The sequence below is a fragment of the Drosophila willistoni genome, assembly GCF_018902025.1.
Source record: "Drosophila willistoni isolate 14030-0811.24 chromosome 2L unlocalized genomic scaffold, UCI_dwil_1.1 Seg196, whole genome shotgun sequence".
Taxonomy (NCBI): Eukaryota; Metazoa; Arthropoda; class Insecta; order Diptera; family Drosophilidae; genus Drosophila; species Drosophila willistoni.
Window position 1 is genome coordinate 7493243 of NW_025814048.1, and position 13403 is coordinate 7506645.

A 13403-nucleotide genomic window follows, 5' to 3' on the forward strand; every position below is an offset into this window, starting at 1 on the left:
TAAGCTGGAGCTGGGAGTTGGAGAGCTGCCTCCGTCTTGGCTTGGAGACTGCGGTAGGTATTTAAATTTTGTACATACATCTGGGAGTGTTTCTACATATATTTATTGAATTACAAATTAAAATATTTAAATTAAACTTTAGCAGTCAAATGGATATTAAATTATATTTATGAAACTGAAATTCGACACAACTGCATTTGAGTTGGATAGTTAAGTTTGGCGCCAAACTGTGGCTGACAATCGATAGGTATCGAAATCGAGTATCGATAATAACAAAAAATACTGGGAGATATACAAATAGGGGGACAAAAGTACGGTATTTTCAAGGTTTCGAAAGGTTGCCACACTGTCGGCAACCGCGTTTATGGAGTCGGTTTTGCATTAGAGCTGGGAATCCATCGATAGTCTCCCCCCTCGATGGATTTTGCAGCGATGGAAAAAAAAGTCGATAGTATCGATGGTTCCATCGGATATTTAAAAGGGTTATTCGGTGAAAAACCGTTAAACGTTAATTATGTTTTTAAATCCATTTAATTAACTTTTTAGGCAAAATAACATTAAATAAAAACTCTATGGTCATACACATATTGTGCTATAAAACAAAAAAAAACTTTTCAAGGCAAATCAAACTAATACCAAATACTGTTAAACAGCTGCATATATTGTTGCAAGATTCCGATATTGACTTCAAAATTAATTTAAAGTACCCAATTCTAAAAATGACAAATTTTTGGTTTGCTTCGAGATATTCAAGTAAAAACCCTTTTTTATTGAAGCAACAAAGTTGAAATAAACAGTTTGTAAGTTCGCATTCGTCCGATTCTGACTAACTTAAAGGATTGATCAAGTTCGATACATCGCCATCGAAAAATTTACATCGATCTATCGCACTTTATAAATTCCATCGAAACTATCGATGGAGCTATCGATGGACTTCCCAGCTCTACTGTTAGCGGCAAAGAAAAAAAAAGTGCATCTTGTAAAAATCTCGTGAAAAATAAATTGTAAAAAAGCCGGCAAAGTTTTAATTCACATTTGAAGGAAAAGTAATTCAACTACAACCATGGATCTCAGTGGTCCACAATCATTGAGTACTGTTCTTAAAGAGGAGGAACTTAAATTGGTGCCAGAAGCTATACAAAAGAAATTGGCAGCCTATATAGAAAAATTCTCAGACGAATATTGCAAGGAAAGAGCGGCGGCTCATCGTCAAGGTAGGAATTGGGGATTTTGGATTGAGTCCAGATCGGAAGAATGTACAATAATAGACAATGGCTTTGTGTCGGCATTGCTTAATTTGCACTAAGGATTCCCATTTTCTTGGCTAATTTTTCCCGGAATGGGGTCACACTTTTTTCAGTTTCGCACTCAGTTAATTTTCTTGAATTTTAAATTTATTGTATTTTCTTGTTTTTAGCTGAAGCTGAACAAAAGGCTGAAGATCTACAAAACCGCATTGATGACTATTTGGTTAAATTTACGAATTTCGAGCAAAATGTCCAGGAATTGCGCACACAACTGGATCAAGTATCCGCCGAGCGTGCCCAGCTCTTGGAGAGGGTCAACAGCTATGATCAGAGTGTGTCCGACATAAGGAAGGATAAAAATTCAATTGTCGAGGAACGCGATTCTCTGATGAAGGTGATCGAGCGACAGAATGCAGAATTGGAGCGTTTGAAACAGGATGTCCATATGTATCAGAATCAATTAAGCAATGCCATTGCAGCCAAATGTGAGGCAATTGCCCGAGTTGATGAGATACAGAGCAAGGAAGTTGCCCTGGACATTAAGGAGCGGCGTCTGGAGAGCGAGCGTGCCATGCTGCAGCAGGAGATTCAATTGGTAACTGGTGATCTTAATCGAACTTCAGCCGAAGTGCAGAACATTCGTCGTGAGAACTCCATCAGCACTTTGCATCTGGAGGCCCGCCTTAAGGAGAAGACCGATGAGGTTCAATTGCTTCAGACACAAAATGCTCAATCCAACAAGACCATTGAGGATCTAAATCGCAAGATTGAAGGACTAAATGATACAATATATCAGCATAACATGGCTACCGAAAAATATGTCGACACACTGAAGAAAGAGCTGGATGCTAAAGAGAAGCTGGTGGAAATTTACAAGAGCACGGATGGCGAGAATGTGGCCGAACGGAATGAACTGCTCCAGGGCATTTCGGATATGAAACGCATGCTAAATGAAGCCACCGAGGAATATGGACGATTGGAGAACGATATGCTAGCCATAAAAGAGAAACATGGTCAAGAAGTGACCGAACTGAACAAGACAATTGATTCCCTCAGGCACGAGATTCTACATGCCAATGACTTGCTTAAACAGTCGCAGGAACAGACCCTGGAGAATGCCATTTGCAAACTGGCTCCCAGTGCTGCGGTTGCCAGCCGCTTGCTGAAATCGGATCTCTCTCTAACCGAACTTTATTCCATGTACGCCAAGTCCCAAGAAGATCTGGAACTTAAGAATCGTGAAACTGCTCAACTGAAGCTGCAAATGAAATCTATTCTAGAGGAGATCAGTGAGAATGTTCCAAGGTTTGAGAAGCAGACCGAAAACCTACACAAATTGAGTGAAACGAATGATGTACTCATCCAGCAACGCGACGAACTGATGGAGAGTAAACTTTCCTTGGATCATGAACTGGAGAAAACTCGTTTTAATCTGAACAATTATGCCAGAGAGAATAGAAAGCTAAAGCAAACCCAAAGCGATCTAAGTCGGCAAGTCTGCATGCTCCTGGATGAGGTGAATTGTCTAAGGGCCGGAGTGACGCGTAAACGTCAAGAGGATCATGGCGTATCTGGCGATGAAATATCCAGTCAAGGTCTAATCAACAAAAATTTGGTCACTTTCGAATCCATTGCCGAAATGCAGGAAAATAATGCCAAATTGTTGGCTCTGGTACGTGAATTGACTACCAGCCTGGAGGAATATGAGGAGAACAATGACAAATTGGCACTGCAACAGACGGAGGAGAAATTAAAGAAAGCCACTGAACGTTTCGCCGATATGGAGGAGGTACTTGCCCAGAAAAATCAAACCGTCCAAACGCTATTGGCCAAATGTGAGCGTTACAAGAAATTCTTCTTTGAGGCCCAAAAGAAATTGGGTAAAAAGACACCCATCGATCTGGATGATTCAAATGCAGAGATTAATGACTCACTCTTCGATACATCAGCCAATGCCAATGCCGAAAGAACTATCAGTCAAGAGGAAAGCGAAAAACTTGAACGTCGCATACGCCAATTGCAGGAACAGGTCGAGGATGAGGCCAAGAAATATGCCTCACTCAAAGAGAATTATGATTACTATACCAGCGAAAAGCGTAAAAATGATGCACTGGCTCAGGATCAATTCGATGCCATGCGTAAGGAAGTACGCGAATTGACATCGGCCAATTGCAAGTTGCTCAATGCCTCTGAATTCCAGAAGGAGCAAATCGAAATGCTGCACAAGAATACAGAAACCTATAAGCAGCAAATCAATGCTCTAGAAGATCGTACCAAAAACTATGAGAAAACCATAATTAAGCATGAGCAGACAGTCCATATGCTGAAGGATGAGGTAATGTCGGCTCATCGTAAACAGGCAGCAGCCGATGCAGAGGCCCACAATTTGCGTCACGAGAACCGTGTCCTGAAGGACACCGCATCCCGGCTGCAAATCGAAAGGGAAGGCTATTACCGTGAACATCAGAGTCAATCTCTGTTGCTGAATAACCTGGAGTATATCAAGTCGAATTTGGAGCGCTCCGAGGCAGAGGGTCGTCTGCGGGTGGAGCAACGTCTGGATGATACACTCAGGGAATTGGCCGCCCAACGTCGGCATTTCCAGGAGGAAGAGGAGAAATTCCGTGAGACCGTTAACGAACTGAAACGTCAAACCGAGACGGCCATCAAACTAAAGGAGGAGGAGAAGCAACAGGCTGAGAAATGGCAAGCCGAATTGGTAACTGTTCGCGAGGAATTAGCTCAAAAGATTGAACAACTGAATGAGTTGAGCAAAAAACTGCAAGAAAGTCTCACTCCCTCCATCAATGAGAATCCCATCACAGCGGCCAATAAAAAGGCACGCGAATTTGAATTGAAATTCGAACAGGCCAAGGTGGAAATTGAATCGCTTACCAAGGAAGTGGCCAAGGCCCGTGAACATGGCCAGCAATTTTACAAGATGTCTCAGACAGGAGAATCAGAAATCAAACGCCTCCATGACATGCACACCGAAACGGTTCAGAAATTGGAAGAGCAGATCAAGCAGCTTAAGAATTCCGAGGCAGAGCTTCAAACTCGCATCACCGATCTGGAGGCGGAGGCCTTGCTATCCAATGTCACCGAACAGAGCAAGAATATCAATCAATCGGATCAATTGAAATTGGGTCAAGAGGAACTGAAAAATGTCCTGGAGAAATTAACCGAATCGCAGCGTACTGTGCGTGAATTGCGTTCCTCCAATACCAATTTGGCTGAATCTCTCACCGCTGTGGAGGTTAAATATGCCAATGAGATGGTCTTGCATTCGGCTGACATACAAGAGTTGGCCAAATTCAAGTCTGACTTCTTTAAGGTAAATGAAATCATTTCAAATCTCTTTTCCAACTCAATTAATTCCGTTTCTCTCTTCCTCCACAGCTTCAAGATGAACTGAATGGTTTGAAATCTGGTCGAGAATCCCTGCAGACTGCCCACGATGAGTTGGTAAAGGCCAATGCGGAGGCCCAGAAACTGCTGGATGAGGAGAAGGCCAACTCGGAGAGTCGTGTGGCTGATCTAACTGCCCTCAATTCCACACTCCATGATCAGATTGAAGCTCTGACCACTAAATTGGCGGCCATTACACAATCTGCAGCTAGTCTGAATGAGTCATCACTGCTAGAGCAGTCGTCCTCTCAAATGGATATATCCGAAGTTGTCTCTGGCGAGGATAATAAGAATAATGAACAACTCCTGAACATTATTAAATTCTTGCGCAAAGAAAAAGATATATTTGCAGCTAAGTTGGATATATTGAAGGCGGAGAATGCTCGCCTTGTGTCGGAGCATACAATCCAGCAAAAGAAGGTGGATGAATTGAATGGCTATCTCAATCAGGAGCGTTCCAAGAGTCAAACAGATGTCATATCGGCCAACAAGCATGAGGAAGTTCTGCGAAAGATTGAGACACTGAATGCCATCACCGATAGTAATCGCATCTTGAGGGAGGAGCGCAACAATTTAACGCGTCGTGTTACCGAATTAACGGATCGCATTAGCAGTGTGGAGAAGGAACTATTCCCGCTGCAATGCAGCAACAAGGAACTAACCTCAAAGATCGAAGAGCTCAATGTGGAGAACACTTCGCTGCGCACCGAAGCTATTAAATGGCGTCAACGTGCCAATGCTCTGGTCGAGAAGAGCAATCGGAATCCCGAGGAATTCAAACGTTTGCAGTCGGAGCGTGAGCATCTGGCCAAGTTGTTGACCAGTGAGAAAGAACTATGCCGCAAGCAACAGGAGGAGGTGACACAACTGAAGACACGCCTTGACACCGAAGTCAACAACATGGTCAAGGCAATGCACACCCAAAACGAGGCCAACAAGAAACTGACGGATGAGGCGGTGGTTTTACGTCAGGCCAATGGACGTCAGACGGCGGAATTGATGGAACTAAAGAATCGCCTGCTCCAGAAGGAGGAGCAACTGATGAAGGCCAATGAAGATTTGGAGACAAAAGATAAGGCCATACAGGACAAGGATACCAAGGAGCTGCAATTGCGTAAATTGGCCAAACGCTACAAGGATTACTATATGGGTCTGCAGGCGCAAACGGGACAGACAGCCGATACCATCAGCGAACTGGAGAAGGTACGCTCCGAACTGGATGAAGTTAATGGCCAACTGAGAGCCTGCAAGGAGGATCAAGAGAAGTTGACCCAGGCGAATGAAGAGCTTAAGAAACGCGTCGAACCGCAAACAGATGCAGCCAATGCGGCAGTGCGTCAAGAGTATAAGGCCAAATTGGATAAACTGGTGCTCGATCTAACTGTGGCACGTACGGATCTCGCCAATCAAGAGACTAGCTTTGCCGGCACCCGGACCGTTTACGATGAAAGCATTGCCCGCCTGGAGAAGGAACTGCAGGACACTATAACGGCCAATAAGGAAGTTAATTTAAGATTAACCCGCGAAAATGAAGCCCTTCACATGCGTGTCAATCAATTGACTCGCCAATTGGGCACCCAACAATCCACCAAACCATCGACCAGCTCAGTGGCTGAAAAGGGTAACATTTCGGACTCCTCGCCGCGTACGGCCAATGTTAAACCCATGTCGGGATCGGCCATGGCCACGGTGCAGCAATCGGCCACGGTTCAACCATGGCGTGGCGGAGAAACCCCCTTGGCCAGTATTAGACCCATTTCGCTGCAAAATAGAACTGCTGCCATCTTGCCAACCAGTCAACAGCCCTCGGCGGGCAGTGCATCCACCTCGACATCAACATCGACATCGTCATCATCCTCGTCGTCATCGTCGTCGACATCGACAACCACTTCATCTGCTTCGGCCAGCAGTGGAAGCAGCTCAGCTGTAGCAAACACAGCATTGGTTCCGCCCCAGCAACAAGTTCATACCACAGCAGGCAGTGCCGCCTTGGAATCAATGGCTTCCTCTTCGCCCACATCTTCGCATACGGATTACATGCCGTCGACAAGCTCGGCAGCTGTTGCCGTGGCCGCCATTCCTCCAATGGGCGCAAGTTCCGCCGCCGAGAGCTCTCAGGAAGCGGAGAGTATTCAACACTCACAGCAAAATGATTCACAATTGTTTGCCGGTGGCAGTGGGGCACAACAGCAGGTGGTTGCCCTGGTGTCACCCAGAGTAGAGGGATCTTCGTCCACATCCACGTCGACTTCTACGGCAAGCAGTGCTACAAGTGCTACAGTGCCAAGTGTCCAGCAGGATGCCTCAACACAACAACAACCCAGCACTTCGGGCAGCAGTAGCAGCTCCTCCACTGTGGTCAGTAGTCACAGTCGTCACACACCCTCCAGCAGTAGTGTGACCACAACTCAGGCTGTAAAGCGACCCCGGGATGTCGAGGGTGACTCATCCACCAATGCGGATGGGGAAGGTGTTCCCGAGAAAATGGCCAAGTTGACCAAACGATTGCGTGCTCCGATGCACAGTGGGGAACTATCGGCTGGACATATTGGTGACTCTGGCATGGATGTGGATCAAATGCCAACATCGTCTCAGCGTGATCAGGAAGATGAGATACAGGTTGTGGATTCGGACGATGAGGAGGAGGATGCTCTGGTTGAAGGCGATGCCATTGATGGCGGCGAAGCGGAACAGGTGGGCTATGAGGATTCCTATGAACAGGATAATGATATGATGGATGACAATGAGAATGGCGATGATGAGCATGTAATGGCCGCCGATGCCCAGGATAACAATGAGGTGGACATTGAAGAGACCCAGCAACAGCAGTTGGAAGCCCAGGAGGAGAGTCAACTTCTGGATAGTCAAGCGGTGGCCGCCGTTGCTGCCTCAGTTTCCAATCAGGAGAATAACCAGAGCCAAGCCATTACCAGTGGCAGTGGCGAGTCTTCCAATCCGGCTGCTTCAACCTCATCCTCTGCTGCTTCTGCTCGTCGCAATGAGAGTGGTTCAGTAGAAATTGTCAGCTCAGTTGAACAGCCCGTGGCAGGAGTCGAAGTTACGGGAGCACAGGCCAAAGATGTGCCCGAGGAGAGTGCTGGTACCAGTTCCGTCGATGCCGGCACATCTTCTGCAGTGGCTAGCTCACCACAAAAGACAAGCGAGGCAGTCGGTGGAGGAGCTGGCGAAGGCAATGTAAACGAAGCCAATAAACTGCCCGATATGAGCGCCGCTGCCTCAACTGGAGCAGAGCATAATGCCAGCGAAGCCGACGAAGCATTTGCCGAGGAAACAGAATCCACCCAGGCGGAAGAGTCCCAACAGCAAGCAAATGAAAGTGAGTATCCCCTTGAATCCAAATCCTAGCAAATCAGTTAATTCCATTCCCCCTCCCTGCCATTCTAGATCAAAATGTTGGCACTAGCCAATCATCCGAGGTCTCTGAGAATCAGGGAAATCAGGGCGATAATCCAGCTGAGGAAAACGAAGGTACCGATGGCGTCTCCTCCGAGGGCGAGAAACAGGCTGTCGAAGTGGAGGAAGAGGGACGCGAAGCGGAAGCCACTTCACCCTCAGAAAATACACGCTATCGCACTTTGCGCAGTGGCGTACCCACGAGACGAGGCGGTCGTTCCATGAATCGTGGCAACACGGCCACCAATCCGAATCGACCACCTCGCATTGTCTACGGTGAGAGTTCTCCAGGCGTCAGTATGCGTCAGGATCAGGGTGGACCAAATAATCGCATTTTCGCTCCCCGCACTCGCAGTCGGCGTCCCCTCCGTCGACCAGCTCCCAACAACTTCAACAATGGCGGACGCTACCAATAGGCCGAGTTATTAACGCCCGGCGAGTCGGCAATAGGCTGACTTTAATCAACGCACATTCATATTATTATTGGTAGCTCTAAGGCATCGTGAAAAACTAAAACTGACTTAAGATTTTTATTCTATCGTCATCATAAATACATTAAATTACTCAATAAATTACAATTAATCAATGAGACGCAATGAATTGGAAATATGAGAAATAATGAGCAATCGATTTGGATTTGAAAAAATGAGTATTCTTTGAAAAGTAATAATCTCAGGGCCGCTTTTGAATCAGATACTTGTATGGACACGAGTCAGAGATATATTTTTGTGAAAAAATTAAGAAATTATGGTCTTAAATGATATATTCTTTTCATTTTGGCGAAAAAAAATGAACCAATCCTCTGTCTATGTTTTTAAGGATCCATCTTCCTTCTGGCCCCCAGACAACAGCCTCGCTTGCTTTCCCCCGTTTCAATAGTGGTCATAATACAAATAAAAGTATATGCAATTTTGAAAATAGTTTTTTAAAAATCCACTGTACATCCAGGTGTATCAGGAACTCAAATTTCAGGATCCCAAAAACAAGGCGATAATTGTTGAAAATTGAATCGAAATTCTATAATTTTTACTACAAAACACAAGAAATATTTATGGGCTCTGGTGGAAAAACATGTTTTCTAAGTATGTTATGCCGCCGCCAGGAATGGATTAAGGCCCTAGCGGAGAGTATGCTTAAGTTCATTGCTTGTGGGATTAAATCCAAGGAAGTTTGATCACAATTTTTTTAACTTAAAAAAATCATAAATTGAAAATTTTGAAAACTACTTTTGAGTTTTTTTTTAAACATATCTGACAACATCAATTTCAAAGAAAATCAAATAGATTATATGTCTTTTAAAGTTTAACTTGTGCTCGTCTCTTTACTATTTTTAAGACACATTCATGAAATTCGAGTTTTCTTATTCAAACGCCTTGAGAAATAGTTTCAGAAAATATCAATTTAATTATTTTGTACACTGAAAACTCCGATTATAAGAGACAGTCATTTAAAAGGCCAAATCTTTGTTACCTTGCGCCTATAAAGCTATCGAAAAATTAATTTTTTTTCTTTAAAGAAAAATTGTAAAATCTTAATACCAAGGAAATTCAATATAAAAGTCTATATTTTTAAAATATTACAACTGCCCTTTACTAATTGATATACTTTTCACTACCAGATTCTTTTTTGTGGCTAAACACTTTGGTTAAGACAGATTTGGACCATAAAAGCAGAAACATATGGTTCTTACCTTTTGTTAAATGCATTAACTTTAGACTGACTTGATTACTTAATACAATTTGTTTATAGTGTTGCCTCATTCTCAATTCTTATGTACAGGCTTTATTTAAAAACAATATCAGATTTGAGTTTGGTTTTTTTTTGTTTTCTTTTTTTATTTAGATTTGTAAAACCCTAACTCTGTGTGGAAATTTGATTAGATGTATCATCATCTAAGATCTTGGGCGTTCCTTCTTTTCCTTGTAGAGGGCCAACAGAGAGACGTTAGCCACTTTGACGACCTTGAAACGGACACCGGGAATATCACCGACGGCATGACCCTTACGACCGAAACCGGCAACCAAGACCTCATCGTTTTCCTCAATGTAGTTCAAGCTACCGTCACGGGGTACGAAGGCGGTAATCTTCTTACCATTCTTGATGAGCTGCACACGGACGCACTTACGAATGGCAGAGTTAGGCTGTTTGGCTTCAACGCCGCTGAAAGATGAAACAAATTTCAATTAGATGTTTTGTATGGAGAAGACATTTAAGTCAATTTGATTTTAAAATGGTTGCGTGGATTTCCATTTCGCAGCTCACAGTATAATCCTGTGATTTGAGTTGACAAATTGAACAAAACACAAAAATATACTGCGAGACGCAAGAATAGTCTGTGGTCGACGAGAGCCTTAATCAGTATCCAGCATGTTGGTGTTGGTACTTACACCTTCTCCAGCACAATACCCTTAGCGTGGGAAGCACCACCGAAGGGATTGGCCTTCCATCTGGTACCCAAATGGGCCTTCTTGTAGTCCTTATCGGCCCAACGCTGATCGCGGCGATGGTTCACATGCTTTCTAGCTGTGCGCAGTCCTCTGGGTTTGCCTGCAAGAGATAATGTAAATTAGTTTCAATTGCTAAGAAATATTAAAATGTAAACAAAATATAGTATGAAAATGAAGCGGCGGCGTCGTCCGGCAGTGTGGAAACACAATTGAGGTTAGGATCGAAAGACTTGTCTCACACGTGTGTATATGAATTGCAATCAAGCAAAAAAACACAATATGTGCAAATTTTCATTCCTTTGTGAATCAAACGTTTCAGATTAAGCATTAAATTCTAATAATCACTTTTATCAAGTAGGCAGACCAGATTTAAGCCCAGGGCGTGTGTTGACCACTGCCAGAGTAAACGAAATTTCCGACTTCAACGCATTTTTGGCAATTCTCAGGGCGAACCGTTTGAAATTCACTTACGTTTTTAAACATAGTGCTCTCGTACGCCGTTTGCATTCATTTTTGCCACTTTATTTACGTGCTTCATACAAAAACATCACAATTTAAGTAACTCACCCATGATTTTCCAACTTTCTCAGGCAATGGCGGAAATAAAAGAAAGAGGAAGAGAATTGCTAACAGAGATGTCAAGTGATAAGTATCAATGTTTCTACAACAATCGTTATCGATATTCTAATAAATCAGTTTGACAGCGCCACTGTGCTTTGCCCTAGTAAGAAGTGCTAAGGGTCTGAATAAAAAGTGCTAAGGTAGCCGGAAGTCCTAAGGCCTGAGTCATTTTATATGGGCGGGCACATTTAAAAAACGTACTCTTGATAAATGAAACCATAATGAATGAAATAATGAGTAAAATTTTAAAATATTTAAATTATTTACTTGAATTCAAAACATCGATTTCCAAAACATGTTATTCATTTTTGGAATAACAAATTAGAAATTAATGACGTCAATTACAACTAAAAACCGATGTTTTTCTTTGTAAAAATTTGATTAGGCATTTCGCGATAATTGTTCATTTCCCGGATGCGGAAGTCTTCTTAATACGCTAAAATATTGTCAACATGTTTACAGTGAAAAATGTTTTTAAAGCAAATTAAAAGTCATTTACAAAAGCTGCAGTTCTTAGCGATTAAAAGGGGAATCCTTTTGCTAAAAATATGCTTTAATTTGCAAAATAAATAGAATTTTAGTGCCCTGGTTCAACTTTACAAACTTGTTAACACAAATTCTTCGTTTTACATGGAATTTTTGTTTCGATTCAATCGCACATATGAGTCATCGATCAGAAAAGTTGTTACCCAAGAGCTCGATTTCAAACAGTTTCGATCGTATTCATGATTCAGATTTTAAAAAATGAGGAAACAACAACGTATTTTTTGTGAATATATGTATATAAATATCGACCAACTGCTGTGTGCATAAAGGCACATACAAATGTGTAAATGTTTATTATTTCAATTATTTTTATAACAAAAAATGTTTATAAATAGTTAAACTAATATTCCCAAAAACATTTTTCCTAAGTGTAAGTAAATTTCTACATTGGCGCATATAAAATAAAATTAAATTAATTTGTCTAATCTAATACAATTTTATGATTCTATGGTGGCAATAACTATTTTTTTTTTTTCTTCTTTGCTGCTTATCATTGCAGCTCTAGCAAGAGGGAAAAGGGAATGGGGGGAGGGGGTTTACTTCTTATCAATCAAAACTCAAAGTCACCGAATTTTGATATTGAAAATAGAACAGTGTATAAGTTTGTTCATGTATTTACTGGCTTATGTATTGGTTGGATATATTTAAAGAAGAATTTTTGGTTTTTTTTCGGGGTAGAGCAAAGGTTGGCAGATAACTCCAGCAATTACTCAACTGAAATATTTCTAACGATAAGATCAGATACTGAGTTTTTTTTTTGTTTTTTAATTGTTATGGAGTTCTATGAACTTTTCTAATGAATTCAGAACCAGAATTACCGAATTTGGAGAATGATTTGCGTTTTACTGTTCACTAATTACCAAAAAGAAACATCATGATGAATGCCGGTTAATATACAATGTATTTCATAATTTGGCGATATAAAACAGAAACAACAACAACAACAATAAAGCCAAGTTAAGATTCTCGCACTCCAAAACAAAAAAAAAACAAGAGATGAAAAAACGTGAATGAAATCCCATTGAGATTTTTTGGCTATTAATATTGTGGCTGTTGATCTTTATGTTGTTGTAGTGGAAAAAGCCAAAGTCGACGAGGCTCTGCCTCCCCAACATGCTCAGTCCCCCCCTCCCCCAATATTTGTGCGCAGAGAAAACGAAACACAAATACAGAGATACATATTTGCGTAAAAGCAAAGAGACCAAGATCTCCACATCCGTACAAAATTCTTTTTTTTTTGTTGTTTCTCCTTGTTGCTTCTCTTGTTGATAAATATTTTTTTTTTTTCTTTTTTCAGTTTCTTGGGAAAAGAGATCTGTGGAAAAAAGAGGGGCAACTACTAGTTGCTTCTGGGCATTGCGTATACGCTCCGCTCTGCTCAGTACGTAAACGTGGTTTATACATATGTAAGTGCCTGAGTGTGTGTGTGTGTGTAAAGGGACTGGGACTCCAACGCCATGTTGCCGCATATCATATGCCGCATGGCCGATAATTTAATGGGGAGCCAGTGCCGAGTGTGCCGACTCTTTATGTGTGTGTGTGTGTGTGTGTGTGTTGGGGCCGAGGTTTTTCTGATAATGTGGCGACAAGAACAGAACGAATATTCAGGCAAACACCCATACACATCATCAACACTCACACACGGTCGACAACACACACACACACACACATACACAGACGAGCTTCACACGCACATGCCGGCTTGCCTATGTATGCGTAC

General features: G+C 42.3%; 2 protein-coding genes across 2 annotated transcripts; one reads left to right on the top strand and one right to left on the bottom strand.

The window, feature by feature from the left end:
* The first annotated feature begins 954 nt into the window (after positions 1–954).
* LOC6640328 (nucleoprotein TPR) lies at positions 955–8660 on the top strand. Its single transcript, XM_002063075.4, has 4 exons — positions 955–1214; positions 1418–4581; positions 4647–7992; positions 8061–8660. The coding sequence occupies exons 1-4, from the start codon at positions 1064–1066 to the stop codon at positions 8483–8485; spliced, it is 7086 nt and encodes a 2361-aa protein (XP_002063111.1). The 5' UTR covers positions 955–1063; the 3' UTR covers positions 8486–8660.
* Positions 8661–9872: 1212 nt separating this feature from the next.
* LOC6640159 (40S ribosomal protein S23) lies at positions 9873–11158 on the bottom strand. Its single transcript, XM_002063074.4, has 3 exons — positions 11084–11158; positions 10457–10616; positions 9873–10229 (listed from the first exon to the last, which is right to left on the bottom strand). Exons 1-3 carry the CDS (start codon positions 11085–11087, stop codon positions 9962–9964), a joined length of 432 nt encoding a protein of 143 aa, XP_002063110.1. The 5' UTR covers positions 11088–11158; the 3' UTR covers positions 9873–9961.
* Positions 11159–13403: the final 2245 nt, after the last annotated feature.